At 43.5% G+C, this 17928-nt stretch overlaps 1 protein-coding gene across 1 annotated transcript in view; it reads left to right on the top strand.

The window, feature by feature from the left end:
- Positions 1–3884: 3884 nt before the first annotated feature.
- The window catches only part of ZEB2 (zinc finger E-box binding homeobox 2), a 153203-nt gene continuing 139159 nt past the window's right edge, over positions 3885–17928 (top strand). The window contains 1 exon segment of the mRNA XM_079135717.1: positions 3885–4026. Coding sequence (XP_078991843.1) covers positions 3954–4026 — 73 coding nt within the window. The 5' untranslated portion in view covers positions 3885–3953.

Raw genomic sequence — 17928 nt, 5'->3', positions numbered from 1 at the left:
TGACTTCCAGATGTGGAAAATATCTTTCTTGTTTAGGACCTATGTAACCTGATTGGATTACGACAGAAGCGTCACGTTGGAAGCTTTTGAGTGATTATTTAATTAACCATACAGTAGAAAGCTGTATTCTCCAGGAAATCCCTTCCATATTTGCATAACCAATCCCTTCAGAGCAAAGGTGGAGTCTTTTCTTTTTAATTTTACTTTAATTGCAATATCAAAAACATATACTCCAAAACTTAGACCCCATGCCGTTTAATATCGCGCTCTCCCTTCCCTGCTAAGTTCCTCTATGGCCTTTCTCGTTTTTCCTCCTGTCTCCTTATACACACTCCCTCACTTTGTAGTGAGGTCTCCGTGAGATCTAGAGAGATCCAAACACTGGTCAACCCAGCATTCTATGCTAATTTACTGAGAAACCCTTTATTAAAATGTCAAAGTTCTTTATGATATCGGGATCCAGTGCACAAATTCATCACACACACACACACACACACACACACACCCTAAGATGCAGTTCAAATGAAGCTACCCCCCCCCCCCGCTCTGGCATCTTAAAAAAATAAAATAAAATAAGAGGAAAAAGCAAAGAATTTAGTTTCAGAAACCGGGCCGAGATAGCCACATAACTTGATGTGCATCTCAAATCTAGTCATTAGAGGTATCTGTATAAGAGGCGATCTGGATTGAGTACCCGGGATCTTTCCCTTTAACTTTCGCCCCTTGGAGTTCTCCAGTTCTGTGAATGGTGTGCACCGTTTTCCGCCCTGTACTCTGTAGGATTTAGTGATGAGGATAATGATGCCAAAGGCTTGACGGGGGGGGGGGGGGGGGGGGGGCGTGGAGAAGAGGGAGGGAGGGAGAGAGGCTAGAGGGAGGGAGAGAGAGGAAGGGAGGGAGGTGGAATTTCATTTCTTCCACTATAAGCGTTTGCGGAGACTTCAAGGTATAATCTATCCCAGATCCTTTCCCAGAGAGAAACTTGGCGATCACGTTTTCACATGATGCTCACGCTCAGGGCGCTTCAATTATCCCTCCCCACAAAGATAGGTGGCGCGTGTTTCAGGGTCTGTCCTCTCTCTCCTACAGAAAAGAAAAAGAAAAAAATGTCATTAGAAGAGGCGTAACACGTCAGTCCGTCCCCAGGTTTGTGTTTCCTGGAGTGGCCGAAAGAGATCAGTTCTAACCTGCTCCGCAGGAATAACGGTCCTGCCTCCCGACACTCTTGGCGAGGTTTTGTACAGTTTGCTCCGGGAGCTGTTTCTTCGCTTCCACCTTTTTCTCCCCCACACTTCGCGGCTTCTTCATGCTTTTTCTTCTCACCATTTCTGGCCAAAACTACAAACAAGACTTCGCAGGTAGGTTTTTCCCCCCTTTTAAAAACCTTTTATCCTTTTTTACGTGTGTTCGTCCCCCATCCTCTTTTTAAATTTTTCTCATTTTGAGGGAAGATGTGAGTCTGAAGTGAGAAGGGGTGCCTGTGGCTAGGAATTTCAGGTGGGTTTAGCTCCTTTATGGCATGCTTTTCCCAAGAGTGGCTTCTTCGTTTTCTCTTGTTCTCTCGCACACTCTCCTTCTTTTTCTCTTCTTCTTTCCTCTCCCAGATAATTCGCCCTGTACCTGTCCATTCAGGTAATAAAAGGTGCCTTTTGCTACCCAGCCTAGGAAAAGTTTTATTGAGAACTATGTGGATGGAATAAAAACTCATCAAGGGGAGAGGTGCTACTCTAATTTCACATCTAATTCCAATTCATTATATTCAGCAATTAAAACTTGGCAAATACCTGTTAATAATTATAAAACTCAGTCGATACAGACCTACTAAAGTCGGGGACAAGTCTTTTTCTTAGACAAGGCAGTCCATCCTCTCCCATCGGAGAAGGCTGTTTTCTAAGCAGAAAGTTGACTGTTTTTGTCTGCTTAGCGAGTTTCATTTCTTTATTTCATTCTTTGTGTGTGTGTGTGTGTGTGTGTGTGTGTGAAGTAACACCTCACTTCTGTGATTATAAATAAAGAAGTGAAAGTCCTCATGGAACTTGAGTCGTTTACCAAAGTAGTGGGGGGGGGGGTCACTACAGCTGGGAAGAAAACTACTGTCAGGATATCAGGGTTTTAAATTAAGGTAACTTTTGAAATTGTATTTTAAATGGCATAGTAACATACACATAGATTTAATAGACTCATGCACACACATATCCCATTCCATACTTTGGCACTGAAAAGTCAAGAGAGAAATAGCAGGAGTTCCCAGGAACAGTGGTTAACCCGCTAACATAAATATGTTTATCACCCACCTACTTATATACTTTACATGCTCCCCCTATAATGATGAGGGCAAGATTACTTACTCCAGAGTGAGGAATAACAACCAAAGATAAAGTTTACAGCATAAATGCCTTCCCTACACACACACACACACACACACACACACGCTAATAAAACTAGCAACTTACTTTATTAAACATGCTTATATGCAAGCATGTGTAAGTCTCAGCTTGAATAAGACAGGTCAGCTGTTTCATCCTAGACACTTGTGTGACCATTTCTTTATTTCAGGATTTCCCCCAACAATTTAAATTAACAGAACAGGCAACAAATGATAAAAATGTGCCAAACTTAAAAGTCTTATACCGTGTGTGCCTAGGTAAATTTAAGGTGCTTTCTAAAACATCCACTTCCCCTTCTCTCCGCAAACCCCCACCCCCCACCCTTCTTAGCAAATGTGTGGAAACTGATACTCACTTTCCAGGTTTTCCGCAAAGCTTCTAGCACAGGAGACAATAGGTGCGGGGCGTGGGACTGAGAGTGCTCGGCGGCAGAGAAAGGGTTAATGGCCCTTGTGTTACAGTTTGCATCTGTTACATCTTTATAGCCCCCTGTTTTAAACTAATCCTGGAGGCACAGCATCTTCCCAACCTCCACCGAGTTTCAGGATTCTACTCTCCTGCCTGCCTCCGATGTTCCCTTCTCCAAGTTTTGACAGTTTCAGCTGAAAAAATGCAGCGCCTCTCTCGATTTTTACGTACAAAAGTTTCGAAGCCAGAAAGGATACGATCTTTTTAGTAGAGCTTAAAAGTATTGCTGTAGCGGTTGGACTTTCTCTTTCCTTTCTTGAGGGGGAAAAAACATCTACTGGAACTATTTAAGGGAACCAGTGTGGTGGGGGAGCATGTGTGTGAGTGAGGTGGGGGTAAATACTTAAGTAAATACTATCAGAGTGGCGGGGGGGGGCAGTGTCCAAAGAGGCTTATAATTATATTTCTTATTGCCGCGTAAAATGGGAAATCTTAATTTGGGGCGAAGGGTGGGGGGAGAAAGAGAGTGCCTCGATAAACTCCAAAAGGGGAGGGGAGGGGGCGCGGGGTGAGTGGGCTTCCTATAATTACTATTATCAATTTACCCGAGTGTGCTTCATCCAGAGGCTGTTTCGCGTTGTTTGTTTGTTTCTTTCCTCTTGGGAATGGGGAGTGAGGGGGAGATGAGAAAAGATGAGAGCGAAAGAAAGCCTCGCCTCACCCCAAGTTCCCGAGCCGGGCTGAGGACTTTTCGGAGGAAAGGGTCCGCCTAGCCCTGAGTCAAGCAGTCTTACTGTACCGCCGTGTGCATTCCCTCATACGGTCAGGAGTTATGACTCATTTTGAAGATGTAATTCTTGTCTCTCTGATCCCCTCGCTAGTGCAACACACCAAACAGTAACAAACACAAAGCGCCTCAGGGCCAAGGCTGGGGGCGGGGGGCGGGGAGGGGGCCGCTGAAGTTTCGCTTTGGCGTTGGGGGGCTCGGATGGGTGCTCACCGGGGCCCTGGCCCGGCTCCCCTGGGCCGCCCGCGCGCGTTTCAATGGGCGCGGGCGATGCCCACATTGTCGCTGTGTTTGGTTGCTAGATCGAGCCTGCGTGCTGCCGAAGCAGGGCGCCGAGTCCATGCGAACTGCCATCTGATCCGCTCTTATCAATGAAGCAGCCGATCATGGCGGATGGCCCCCGGTGCAAGAGGCGCAAACAAGCCAATCCCAGGAGGAAAAACGGTAAGAAGCGGCCCGAACCAAACTTTTCCGGGCCACTCCGCGGCTCGAGACCCAGGGAGAAGGGGGGGAAAGGGAAAAGGAACCGAGGCGGCGGCGGCGGCGCCCGGGGCTCGCGGGCGAGCCTCCCTCCGCGGCCGGCGCCGGAGCCTGGCGCGCGCGGCGGCTGGACCGGGGGGAGTTGGGGAAGTGCCGGGCAAAGTGAGGGTCGGGCGCCCGGAGGCTCAGGGGTCCGATAGGGGCCCGGTACCCCCAGCCCCACTAGCCCTCGCACCCCCGCCTCTATCCTCCCTCGCCCCCGCCTCCCGCTCGGCTTGCTCCCGGCCGGCCGGTTCCCGGCCGGGCAACGGGAGCGTCCAGCGAGGGCAGGGTGGGGGCTTGGGCGCCAGGTCATGCAAGAACCCGGGGCGGAGGTGAGGGTGGCAGAGGGACTGGGAGGACGGGAGACGGGACCTGGGGCTGTGCCTCAGCAATGCTTAAAGTTTCTTGCCAGAGTCGCCGGGCCGCCTCTCCGAGCGCCAAGTAACGGTCCGCGAGCAGCCCGGCCCGGCCCGGCGCGCCCGGACTCTAGGGTGGGAGGGACTCGGCCGGCCCCGCGCGGGATCCGGCGGGGTCGGTGCAGGCTAGGAGACCAGTGGCTCCTCTGCAGTGGGGCTCTGGCCCCCACGCCCGGAGCTGAAGGAGTCGCAGGGCTCAACGAGACTTTACCGGGCAGTTTCTACATGGTCAGGAGAGCCCGTTATCCAGGCTGAGTCAGAAAAGAGGAAGGAGAAGGGGGTGCGAGGGAGACACATAGACCAGAGGTGAGAGTTTAAAGGGAGGGGGTGACAGATTAGTAGGTCCATCCTGGAGAGAGGCAGAGAAAGGAAGGGGGGCCGTGGGGAGGAAGATAGAGAGAGTGAAAGGGAGAGAGAGAGAGAGACCCCCTAGGTATTACCCCCAAACAAATTCGTGGGAATAAAAGAGAAAAGTGATTGGCAAGTGCGCGGAAGGCGCCTGGGGGAGGGGAGAGGGCTGGGGACTAGAGAGGGTGCCGGCGGGAGCTGACGGAGGATACTGAGTTTAAAAAGAAAAAAAAAAAAAAAAAAAAAAAAAAAGCCAACCCCTCAAAACAAACAAGCTAACCAGCGCCAGCCCAGACTCGGAAAGGAAACTTCTTGCTCCCTTCGCTCTCAGCCAAATCAGCCGGCGCTGGGCCGCATAGACACTCCCGAATTGGGCGCGGGTCGTAACGCCGGCCCGGCCACTCGCAACCCCAGCCCGCGCCTTGCCGGGACCGCCAGGACCCACTTGGAGGAACTTTCCTCTAGAGAAGACAATTGTGCGCGCCCCCGGCCTGTCCCAATGCTGCGCGGCTCGGAGAGGGGGCGACTGGGGGCGCAGTGTGGAGTGCCAGAGGGAGAAAAACACAAAGACGAGAGAATTTTGATTAGAGACAAATGATGCTTCTCTCTCTCTCTCTCTCTCTCTCTCTCTCTCTCTCTCTCTCTCTCTCTCTCGTGCGTGTGTGTGTGTGTGTGTGTGTGTCTTTTGCTTGTTGTGGTGGAGGTGTCGAGCCATATGGGGGAGTGATAGAGGAATTTTAGTCAGAAACTGTTCGTTATGTTACCCTGTCTTTCCTCTTTGTGCTGTCTTTGATCTATTTGCTTGCCTTAGTATTACAAAAAACAAGTACAATAATATATTCGGAACTGCTTCACCAAGATTCAGTTCAGGCTGCCTCTTTTTAAGTGTGTGTATGTATGTGTGTGCCTTTTAATTTAATTTTTTCTTCACTCTGGTGCCTGGCATTATTTAAGGTGGTCCTTACACAGGAGACTTCCCCTTCTCCATCTCTGGGTAATTTAGTAGACACTAAAATTACACCTAATGTCCCCCTCTCCTCTCTTGTGTTTCCTCTGTTCCTTTTATTAAATGTTGGTTATTGATTTTCTAAAATCAATGTCTGTTGTGGGGCTTTTTTCCCCCTCTTACAAGTATCTAAAGCACGTTGCTGATCAACTGGATAACAAAAGCTTTGTGTCAAGGAGGCTTTTTTTTTTCTTATGTTAATAGTCATTTTTTTTTTTTTTTTTTTTGAGAGAGAGAGAGAGAAAGAAAAGAGAATGAGATTTAAAGCAGACTCCCAGAAGTGTTCTTTGCAGGAAAGACTATTTAAAGTGTTTGTTTCTTCTTGCCTTCCTCCTTCCACCCCCTTCAGGATTTTGCCAGCGGTGACCAGCTTTGCCCCAACAGTGAGGTCAGGCCCACAGCCCAGTTCTGGGAAAATAGAGGGATCCTGGCTTCCTGGGAACCCCTAGGGTGCTAGCTGAGAGGGAGTCCCTGGAGAGGGGGGGCGGGGAGTTGCAGGTGGAATGGAGTGCCAGGAAGGTGCACAGTCATGACATAGCAACCATTTCCCCTCTGCCCAGCCACCAATTTGGAAGAAACCTCCGCACTCCGAAGTAGAAAGTTGAATTGTACATTTTAAGGCATTTAGCTCAGACCCTGCACACTTAACATCAAGTCTTTCTATTGCTTACAGCTTCTGTAACTTTGACTGCTACCTGTCTTTTTTTCCAAATAATCTGTGAGAAAACATGCTGTAAATTGGTTACTTGTCAATGTTTTCAGTTGGGTTTAATCTGACTGAGCAATGTCCTGGTTTTGAGAAGCAGGTAGAAGAGCCATCACCCCCACCCCCGTTTTTCATTTTCTTTCTCATCAAACACGTATCCAATGCCTTTTCCTTTGGGAATTGCCAGGATTTATCTGAACTGAGTGGATTTTTCTTCTTTCCTGGATTCATGGAAAAGATGTCACTTTTCAGCTTGTGTCTTTGCTGATAACACTAAATATGATGATGCTTATCAACATCATATAGAAATTCCTGGAAAGGAATAATGGCAATAATAATCATAGAACTAGGAGCTGCAAGAAAAATAAAAAGATGGACATCCAAGAACCTAGAATGGCACTTTATATAATTTTAATGAAGTCAACAGTGAATATATGGACTAAGGCATCAAGGAGATAAAATGTGTAAAGCAGTGGGTATTTTTGAGAGGCTGGTCAAGATCGTGGGTTAGAAGACAATGACATGTACAATTATTAAACAGCTGAGGAAAAAGAAGCAGTTTGAGGAAAATAAATGTACAAAGAAAGAAACAAGAATCTATAATCCAGCCTTCCAGATTCTCAGGCTAGCAAGACACCTGGTAAAGACAGTGTCAGGGCCAAGCTAACACATAGTGGACAGTTAGTCTTCTTTCTCCCACATGGAAAGGAGGAACTATCTTCCCAGAAAATAAGATGTGCAGGAGAAAAGGGAGAGTGGGGTGAGGGGGAAGGAGGTAAAAATCGAGCTGCCCGCAGACAAGAATGTGTGTCCGTTTCAAGAAAGTTCAGTCAGATGATCCTCAGTCGCCTGACTCACTTTGTAACACTTTCACTAAAGCTGGAGGGGAGGGGGAATACTCAGCCCCCCTTTTTATTCCCCTGATTATACCCCACTATCTCCACACGTAGCCTTGGAGTCAGGAATGAGCACTAGGAGCAGGAGATACCCGGCTGCTGCCTGCCAATGGCGCAGCCCGTGTGTGACTTGCAAAGTTTGTTGCTTTTGCCCCTGGTTCGGGCAGCAGGTCCTGGGATGCTCCAGCTTCCCTCCTGCCTCCTGCGGAGCCTGAGAAGAGAGGCCTGCCTTCCCAGCCTCCTGCCTTCCATCATCAGACTCTGAAAAAATCTATCACACACTTGCACGGTATAACAAAAAATCAAATCTGTAAACTGCTTATTTCAGAGAAGGGAATGAAGTTGTCTTTTAGGGGAAAACTGAATTAGAAGAAAAAGGAAATGGAAGAAGGAAAGAAAAGTTACAGTTGATTTTTCTCCAAAGTTTTGCTAAAGGACTGGGGACTGTGTGTGGGGAAGTGGAGGAGATTTTCCAGACACCTTTGGTCTCTGATTTTCAGTTGGTAAAGAGAAGGGATCAAGTTGAATGTTTTCAGAGCTTTAGATCCTACAGGAGAAACAATCAGACAAGCAGAAATGATTATCTCTGTTTAAAATAAACCCTCACTCCTTACCACTTCCTTCAAGGGAGTGGAGGTACTGGTAGTGATCTTTAGAGGGAGTGAGGGAAAGAGAAGTTGTCCCCATTTCAGAGATGACTAAATGGAAAGAAAAGGAAATGCAGTCCATCCCTTCTTCTGGATGAGACTCCCAGCTCCTCCTGACAGATGAAGTTGGATTGGACATCGGAGACTAGAGCCCCTCGATACACACTAAGCAGGGAAGTTTCCACGGATTGTGGTCGGTCACACACTTGGTTACCTTTGCAAGGGTGGAGATCTTTGGCAAGCTTTCTTCATAAAGTTGATGAGCTTGTTGGGAGCCCGTTTTGCTGATTCTGAAAGCACTCAGGCAGTTTGTGTGGCAGGTACCAATTCTGAGGGCATTCCAAAGATATCCATCTCCATCCTATTCTCTCTGTGCAGATCTTCTGCAAGTTTTGTCATGCTGCACACACACAAAGCTGGGGGCTATGTATCTAGATTGATCCATTTGTTTTATTTCGATTTGGGAAAACTAAGTCAATTTGGTTAGAAACACCTTGCTTTGTAGCAGAGCCAGTAGCCAGCCTGGTGGCATCCTTAGTGTAATGGTCCACCAGAGGTAAGAGTAGGTAAGGGTTTTAAACTTTGCTGTTTCTCTTATTGCCAAATTAAAGACAAATTTATGTCTTTCAGCATTTATTTTCAAATATGGGTAAAACCAAGACTAAAGTTGCCTACTAAAATGCTCTGTAATAGCTTTCACAGTATTTCTTGTTCTTCATTCTTAATTTGCTTAAAGAAAATTTCAAGAGGTTTTCAAAGACCCTAATGTCATATTAAGAATGTTTCCTGGGAAAAATGTATGTTTCCCTAAAAGGTAGGAAAGAAGAGCATTGCTAGCTCTCTAGCAGTGCTGCGTTTATTCCAAGATGTGGGGGATTCTTTTCCTTACAACAGTTTTTGTCATCTGCATTCTTCCAAGGCTTTTAAGGTGCATTTTCTTCTGTGTGAAAGGGGATTCTTTGTCCTTTTCCTCTCCAGCACCGTGGCTTCCCAAGGTAGACACTATTTTGTGCCTGTCACAGAGAGAGGGAGTGCAGGTTTGCAATGCTCACAGACAATTGATTGTCTGCCCTAATGTGTTTCATTTACATGTTTATAACGTCAATGGTGCTGGGGTGTCCACTGTACCATTCATTCCCGCATTCCCACAAGGGGGCAATTGTCTGAATGGCCAAGTCAGACACCTTTTTGATTGCTCTTTGGTTGTCTTTTTAGAGCAAAGAGATAAAGGAGGAAAATCTGTGATGCAGAAACACTAGTTGAAAATATACAGAATTAAATGTCACTACAAAAAGCAGATGTTAACATAAGCCCAAATATGCTTTTTAGCCAAGATGTGAAGGTTGAAAAATATAATTCAGAGCAGAGGGAAGGATGATTTAAAACCAGTAAATGTAGCCATGCTCCTTCCTTTCTTTCTTTTCCTTCTTTAGCAATCAGAAGATGAAATGGGATTTTTCCTTTTCATTTTTAAGCCTTGAAACATCCAGGCACCTCCTTGTTATTTGTGTGTTTGTTGTGATTTGTGAATTTTGTATATATTTATATAGCTTTGTTTATGCCAACAGCATCAACTTACCACTTGGAGATCTATTGAATGACTATTTGGGATGTGGGGAGTGTAAACTTTTAAAAAAGTAAGAACCAAGTATTTCTTCATCAAGCATTTTTTAAAAGGAAAATGATAATAATCTGAAGGCTCTATGGAAGCCTTTGCCTTAATAGCTATGTGCCAAATACTTTTATCTTGGGTGACAGTTGTGTCAGAGTGAAAGCTCTCAAGAAAAGTGTAACTAGTAGTTACAAAGTAAATAAAGGATTTCGTTTTAAGGTGTTCTGTGCTGTTTTATGTTGTGTGTGTGTGTGTGTGTGTGTGTGTGTGTGTGTGTGTTGCTGTCTTGTGTTTCTTCTCAGGGGGTGAGAGGAAAAGCCGTCATGAATGTGTCTTGGTTTTTGCCTCAGTTCTTCCCTACATATTATGCATATATGTAGCCCCCATGAATACACCTGTTTTTAGGAGCGAGGGAAAAAAAAAAAAAAAACAGATTTCACAGCTCAGATGGTGCCTTGCTGGTTCATTTAGGTAATACAGTTATTAGAAGTTGGTCTGGTTTTGCGTGTGGTCCATGAGGGGAGAAAATACTAACTCCTGTGTCATGTGGTGGGAAGTAAATGGGGTGGGGGGAGACTTTTATAATTTTGTAGTAAATTAGGGAGAAAAAAATCGCCAGTCTGTGAAAAGATTTTTGCCTCTCCGGGAAGACGCACACAGTAGCTGCACCGTTAGCTGGACCCCTGACACGGCGGTCTTTTGAATGCCTTAGGTATGATTTCACTTTCGCTCACATCAATGCTGACCTGAATGCCTTTCATATCTGATCCGCTGTGTCTCTCCCAGTAAACATCCCCTGAGGGGAGAACAAAGAAAGGAGCTCTTCTTCTTCTTAATCACAATTCAGCCCTTTCACCGCCGGCAGGCTCCATTTGCATTCTGCCACAGAAAGCCAAGATGAAAAGAAAGAGAGAGAGAGAGAGAGAGAGAGAGAGAGAGAGAGAGAGAGAGAGAGAGAGAGAGAGAGAGAGAGAGAGGGAAGAGGGTAGTAGCTGAGTAAAATAACTTAGGTGTTTGTGGCTGTTTGTTGGGCTTTCCCTAGTTACCAGCCTTATATAGTTGATGCTCAACCAGGCCCTGTCCCTCCTGACAGGCATATAGTGTTACAAGATGGCATGTCTGTACTATTCATGGCCACCCGCTCAACACTTGAGGTAAAAAGTGTCAGAGAGGGATCGAATTCTACCCTAGAAGCCTGTTAGATTTGGGGTCAGGTGTGGGGACTTCCTGCCCTTGAATGCTGCCTAGGATTTGCCTTTAATAACTATCATTGTTTACCCTGAGACCTGGGAGGTGAGGACACTGGGGGGTGGGAGGGAAGGGGCAAAGTGGAGCCTGGGCCCCTGGTCTGGCTTCAGTGATGGGTGCTCACACCCCGCCTGAACACACTGATAAATCCTCAGGAAAACTGGAAAAGACTTCCCCATTTCCCCCCCTGACTTTTTATGATAATTCATATTTTCAAATGAAAGGGGAAAAAAAGCCAAGAAAAGAAACTCTCAAATGAGCCAAAAAGGAGAAAAAAAAAAAAATCTCTGAAAAGAATTTTAGGGGGAAAAGTTGTTCTATTTTAAAAAGCTTTGAGGGCTGTAAAGTGCCACGTTTTTCACACCTTCTCCATACTTTTTTTTTCAGATTTTTTTAGTATGTTTAACATTTGTGAGATGACAGCCTTTTTGTATCTCAAACTGGATGCTTCAAGATTTGTAGGGAGGGGTTGGTGGTATTCACGTTTTCAAGAGAGAAAGTTTGTGCCTAAAGGGCTCCTTCTTGCTGGGAATTGTTTAAGCCCTTACAGGCAGACCTGTCAGGTTTTGCTGTGTTATTTGCCTTCCTTTTTAACATGCACAAGTAACATGCAGTTAGTGGTACTGGAGCAAGACCACTGCAAGAGCAGGAACCTATCGTGACAACTTTTCATCTACATTATCTTGCTCCTAAACTGTCTTGTCTCCACCCACCCCCCCTTTCTGAAACCACTTCGAAGATACCAACAGTTTTCCTTCAACAATTAGATTAGGCATACAATGCACGCGCACATACGCACACACACATGCGCGCACGCGCGCGCGCGCACACACACACACACACACACACACACACACACACACACTCTTACTTTGGAAGTACAATATCTCCAAACAGCAGAGTGAATTATTTTTAACAGGGCCTTTTCCAATAGGCATTGTTGCATATTTCACTTATAAGAGCAAAACTAACGGATATATTAGCAGTTGTACATGAACATGTGATACGGATTCCTGAATTTTTTTTCCCAGAAGATTTACAGAATTTACAAAAAGAGATTATCCCTACACCTTCCACCCCTCCTACCCACCCCCATGACCCAAGCAATGAAGGATTTAGGCAGATTTACTTCAGTAAACACCTTTGGACACTTGGGGAGAAAGTGGGAGTCTGTTTGCAAAAGGAGGCTTTTGTTAAGTGAGGTACAGGATAATGCTTTACTAGGCAGCTGTGATATTAACCTACCCAGCAATGCGGGAACACTCCTTAACTCTTTGAGTGCCTGGCCCTTTGCACTCAGCAGATGAAATTCTGGCTCTCCAAAGACACTCAGAATTCTGGCTCTAGCAGTTTATTATTCAGACAAGTCTTGTAGACATGAAAACTGTTCAAGCTTTTAAAACAATGTGGTTTAATTAGATGAGGTGGACTTACATTGCTCATAAGCCCTCCAAATGGTGGTTTATAATTGGCAAGAAAAAAAAAGATAGAAAAAAGGAATCAAAGCAGCACATTAAAAATTCCAGGAAATATCTTTAGAAAAGCTATTTTCATTTCTAGCTTTTAAAATATTAGACTTTGGTCGCTAGAGGGAATGAAGCAGCTGGGGCCTCTCTCCTTACTGTGAAAGACACCAGAAGTTTGTGATGAGGAAAGGGGCTTCAACTCAAGAAGCTGTAGGAGGCCAATTGGGACAGTGGCATTATCTCAGCCTCTGCATCTATCGGAGGGGGAAGTCTTGCCTATCTGTCAGAGCTTGGGAGGTCATGTGGACCTCGGAGTCAGGACTTTAAGCTGGCGGTTACCAACTTGAGTGTTTCCAAAGCAAGCAGAGCAGGTTTTATGAGGAAGGAGTTAATGGTTATTTTTTGCTGGGCACAAGAATAACTTTACAGGTGTTGCATTTGGGCTTAAATAAGATTGCCTTATTTAGTTTTGAAAAAGAGTGTAGGTGTCAACGTTCGAGCAGCCATAAATGTGTGAGAAAGTAAAGGGTATGAGACATGACAGAATTAAAGGTGTTTGCTATGTTGTTACACCGTGTGTCAGGCTGCAAGCTCCCTTTGTCACAGCCTCCTGGTGATTTGACAGCGCGGATCTACTTCCCTTCTAGGTGAGACAGCATTTTTTAACTGGAGTTATAAATACGGTACACCCTTCGCATTACACCCTGCCTCCCAGATCCTGGAATCCTATCTGAACGCATCTTGCCCTGAGACACAATGAACAAACGCTCATACACAAGGGGGCTGTGGGCTTGGGGGCCTGGGCAGCGCCAGCATCACAGTAGCTGGCATTGACTGTTGTTTGGCAAGAAGGTCCTCTGCCAAATCATCCAATAATTAAGTTTTATGTTATTTGTATGAACGACCAAGCATGCAGTATTCCTTTTCAAATCAAAGGGAGGCTTAAAATTACTTTTTGAACACTTTCAGACCATGGTCAGGTCACAGTTTGGGGGTTGAATTAAAATGATCTCATTCATGATCTAATTGAGGTTGGCAAAACCTTAGCAGTAGCAGGAGTACATAAATATAAATCAAAGACCAAAATTTAGCAAATCATATCATTTGCTAGAAATCTGCTCATGAATTATTCTCCGATTGCCAACCCAGAAGTTAAACTTTGTCTCCCCTCAGCAACAGTAACTGTGCATATTTTTTCAAGCTTCTGACAGCAAAGTTAGAGGAGCTGAGGAGAGAAAGGAGAAGGAAGATGATCAGTGTCTCATCAGATATTGTGTTTTTGTGACCCAAGAAAGTATGAGAGCTGATAAAGTCATGCACATTTATAGTGGGTACTGCATTCTTAGTTAGAAATTAATATGGACTTTAAAAAACCAGACTCAGAAGAGCCAGGAGCTTGGGGAAAAAAAAAAAGTGGTGTAAGGGGAGCAAAGATTTCAAGAAGGACCTGATTGAACTTTGCTTTCATTTTTCAATTGAGGAATGCAATCATCATAATGATTCATGATTATTTACAAATTTAGTTCCATTACTGAACTGAATTGAAGGATTGAGATTTGAAGTTCTGGTTAGAATTAGAAGACAATACAGAACTGTCAGTATACATATTCAAGTTACTTTTTTTTTCTTTCCTTTTAAAAAGCATTCCGATAAAATTAAGACTCCAGATAAATTTCCCTATAATATAAAGTATTAATTTTCATATTCAATAGTATTTAATTCATTCTTAAAAGTTGTTTTTCATTTTTCTTTTTTTTTTTGTAGTCTGCAATTTCAACATAAACCCACACACTCTCTACTATGAACTTGAGGAAGACTAATTCTTAACTTGACTTTTTTGATGTTAAATCACACTCAAATGAAGATAATCTTTCAAACAATAAACACAGAATTGATTAGTTTAGGCAACTTTATTTATCACAAGTGCAGAAATACAATGGTGTATTTTTAAATCTCCAGGATACAGTGACATTTTAAAATAATCTCAGGTGATAGAGGTAATTGACCACATTCTTTTAAGAATAGGTAATTGTCATTAATGATTTCCCATAACAAAAGAGACGAAACATTTTGAACATTAAAAACTGTAATGGCCTCCTCTGTAATAGTTAATGTGGCTCAGATTACAACATAGAGATTTTTGTTCTTGTATGCTGTTCCATATTTCTTTTTATAACTAACTCTAGGAAAGGAAGGTGCTCCTGACAAAGAGATAGTCTCCTCAAAACAAGAAGTAATCAGTAATAGATGAACATACTAAAATATGTTCTGTAAACATCTGAGTTTTTTTCCCCTCAAACAAATAAGTAAATTTCAAGGAATTCGGTACCCACCTCATCTATAAATGTAGCATATAGCTTTCACTGTTTCTTAGTTTAAGTGGTATTTATATTATCTTGTATATCCAAGTAACTGTAATCAAAGAAACTTTGCAATTTGCCTGTTCTTGGAAGTACCTAAGTTGCTATTTTAGACACCAAGCACATCAATGGAAGTGTTTCACATCATGAGATTTCTCAGTTTTAAGAGGTGAGGTTTACATATAAAGAACTCAGTAAGCTGTGTTTTCATAATAAATAGACCCATTAAGAGGGAACTATCTCTAAGCAAAATAGTTGTCCTCTGAAGATTCCCTATCACCTTTGCTCTGTAGATGGAATTTGAACACTGAATACAGCACATATCCACACACTCTTACATGTACATAGACACAAATGCACCCTGGGACCCAAACTTTCGTACTCTTTCTCTTTAATTTTCACTACATATATCTAGCTTATGAATGAAATACATTTAAACACAAATAGTAGAGGTGAAAAATTAATGTAGACTCTTGTTTAAGATTTATCATAGGGGGGAAAAGTGTTCTCTATGCCACTTGACTCTTATGAAACTTACTTGTACCTATTAATCTGAGCTTTAAGTGTATTATTTAGGATAAATTGCTAGCTTTGTGCTTTTTTGTGCTGTTTTCTTTCGGTACTACCGACCTTAACGCAGATTATCCTAAATTGATTGCAAATTATTATGGTTTTTAAAACAGTGTTCCAGAGTCCTGAATAAAGATGGTATTTTAAAGTAGTGTTTACAATATTTAGAAGAAAAGAAGGGAGGGGGGTTTAAAACTGTATCGAACACTTAGAAATGTGTGGATTTTATACTTGTGCAGATAAAGTGTGAGGCAGTCTTGTCCTGTGAAACCAAGACCACAAATGATACGTGTCAGTAGGCTCTTTGATAGGGCTTCTGGCCACAGTGTTTTTGTGCTGTCAAACTGCTATGTTGAACAAACACCTCCTCTGGGACACAGTGATAAATGCAGAGACAGGCTGGCTTCAACCAGTCTTAGCAACCTCCTCAACCACACCCCCCTCTCCCAGGCTAACCTCCCACCATCCAACCACCTCCCACCCCTTGGGCCCCCTTACCTGAAACTGACATTTGTAGAGAGTTGCTCAGGGTTTTTCAAGGTGTCAGTGGTGAGTAATAATTGAGACTCCCCAAATCTTATGAATCAGTACCCTGGAACTGCAGGCAAAGTCCTTTTTCTGGCAGGCTTTATGTAGTCTTTTAAATGGAACTGGACTGAGCTTCTAAACTTTTGCCAACTTGAACTTTTTCCACCTTTACTTAATCATTTGAAAACTGCTTGCCTTCCTCGTCTTTCCCCTAGTCACTTGAGTTTTATTTTCTGATGTTCAAGCAATCACATTGTGTAACACAAAACAAAATTTTGCCTTAAAAAATCCGAACACGATTACCTTCCACTTTCTCCTTTCCAGCATTCTTTTAGGGCTAACACTTCAGATGTATAGTCAACTGATATTTTTTTTCTTCTCTCTCTTGGAGCCATTATTCTCTGACTAAAACCTGTTTACTGGTGCCTTTGTGTGTGCATTTTTTCCCCCTGACATTAAATGAATTTCCATCTTCTACTTCTGCAATCTCTAAGAAATAGATAAACCATTATATTTTTTCCCTGCTCGTATTTTAAAGTGGTGATCCTGACAGCAGGACGATTATTGCACTTTATGTTTTAGTGGATGTTTGCTGTTGCTAGTTACAGCAACACTTATCATAAGACAGCAAGAAAAGAGTAGTCCCTGGTAATTAAAGTAATGAAATATTCATTTACTCTACCTTTTCTGTAGTCTCACAAATTAGGCTGCTACATTTAATGCCTGCACTGCCTCTGTTTTTATTATAATGGCAGCTTTCGCATCTGCAATTAGGACTAATTCTGACAGTTACAATTTCTGAGGGATGGTAAACAGTGAACGAGATGTGCAGCAGAGGTATTACACGTGAAAAGCCCTTGTCTCTTTAACCTTGTTGTTTTTTTTCTCGCAGAGGTTACCTTTTCCCGATGGTGCAAAATCGACTTGACATAACTGTTCATCAGTTTCAGGGTTTTCCCTGGAGGTATTTGCATCAAATCAGCCCAGTCAAGCTTCAAGTTGAAATTGGCAGGCCAGAAACTCACAGGGTAGAGACTGGAAAAGAGACAGCCAAAGTACAGGCAGCAAACTGACAGCAGCAGAGTGAAAGACAGACAGGGGGGAGAGAGAGGTGGAGAGCACGAGCTTTTCAACTTTAGTGTACGGAAATCTCAGCTCCTCCTGGAAGGATCTAAGTAGCAATGATCCTGACAGAGTTGGAAAGGTCGAGATTCAGAACACCTTCAGCTCCTTCTTGCCACTAGGACTCCCCAGCCCTGCTCCGGGGCTCGTTCTCACTCACTCTGATTGGATGTCTAAAGAGGAGTGGGCTCACTTAATTAAACAGAAGGAAAGTTTCAAGGCACCTCCCCAGCACTTATTAAAGCTCAAAAGCCAAATCTCATGATCAGTGTCATAGGAGGAAAATAAGACAGTTTGGGTTTTTTGTGCTTTTTTTTTTTTTTAAGTTTTTACTTTTCCCTTCTAATTGTTAACTTGTTAGAAAGTGAACACTCCTTCTCTTTACCACGTTTTTTTTTTTCCTCCAGGGTTCTCCTTTGAAGCAGATTAAATGTTCACAGAGACCAGTACTCGGGAGGCTGTAAATTTAAAAGCTAATGCATTTTGGTCAACAAAAACAGCCACGTAGCCAAAATTACATCTAAGAGAGACTCCTCAGAATAACATAGGGTTGCAGAGTCTCTTTCTCAAATAATACCCGCCTGTTCTGATGTAAGAAGTTTATTTGGTTGGTTAAAGGCCAAAATATGTGTCAAAATCTTAAAATAACAATGACATTCGACTTTTATTTTATTATCAGTAATGTCACTTTAAGAAAAATTCTGATTGCAAAATTTTTGTAATTGCTTTCACAATGAAAACAAATACAAAAAGTGCTTCCTTTGCCTGAGTACATTTTTTTTTCCTTCTCTATATCTTAAAACACACACACACACACACACACACACTTTTCTTTTTCTTTTTTTGTCATTCTTCCTTCTCTCTTCTAACTTTGGGGAGGGGGCAGGTTGGTGTCTTTG

Source organism: Sciurus vulgaris, assembly GCF_902686455.1.
Source record: "Sciurus vulgaris genome assembly, chromosome: 3".
Taxonomy (NCBI): domain Eukaryota; kingdom Metazoa; phylum Chordata; class Mammalia; order Rodentia; family Sciuridae; genus Sciurus; species Sciurus vulgaris.
Note: the sequence above shows the minus strand (reverse complement) of the source record. Positions and strands in the feature narration are given on the sequence as shown.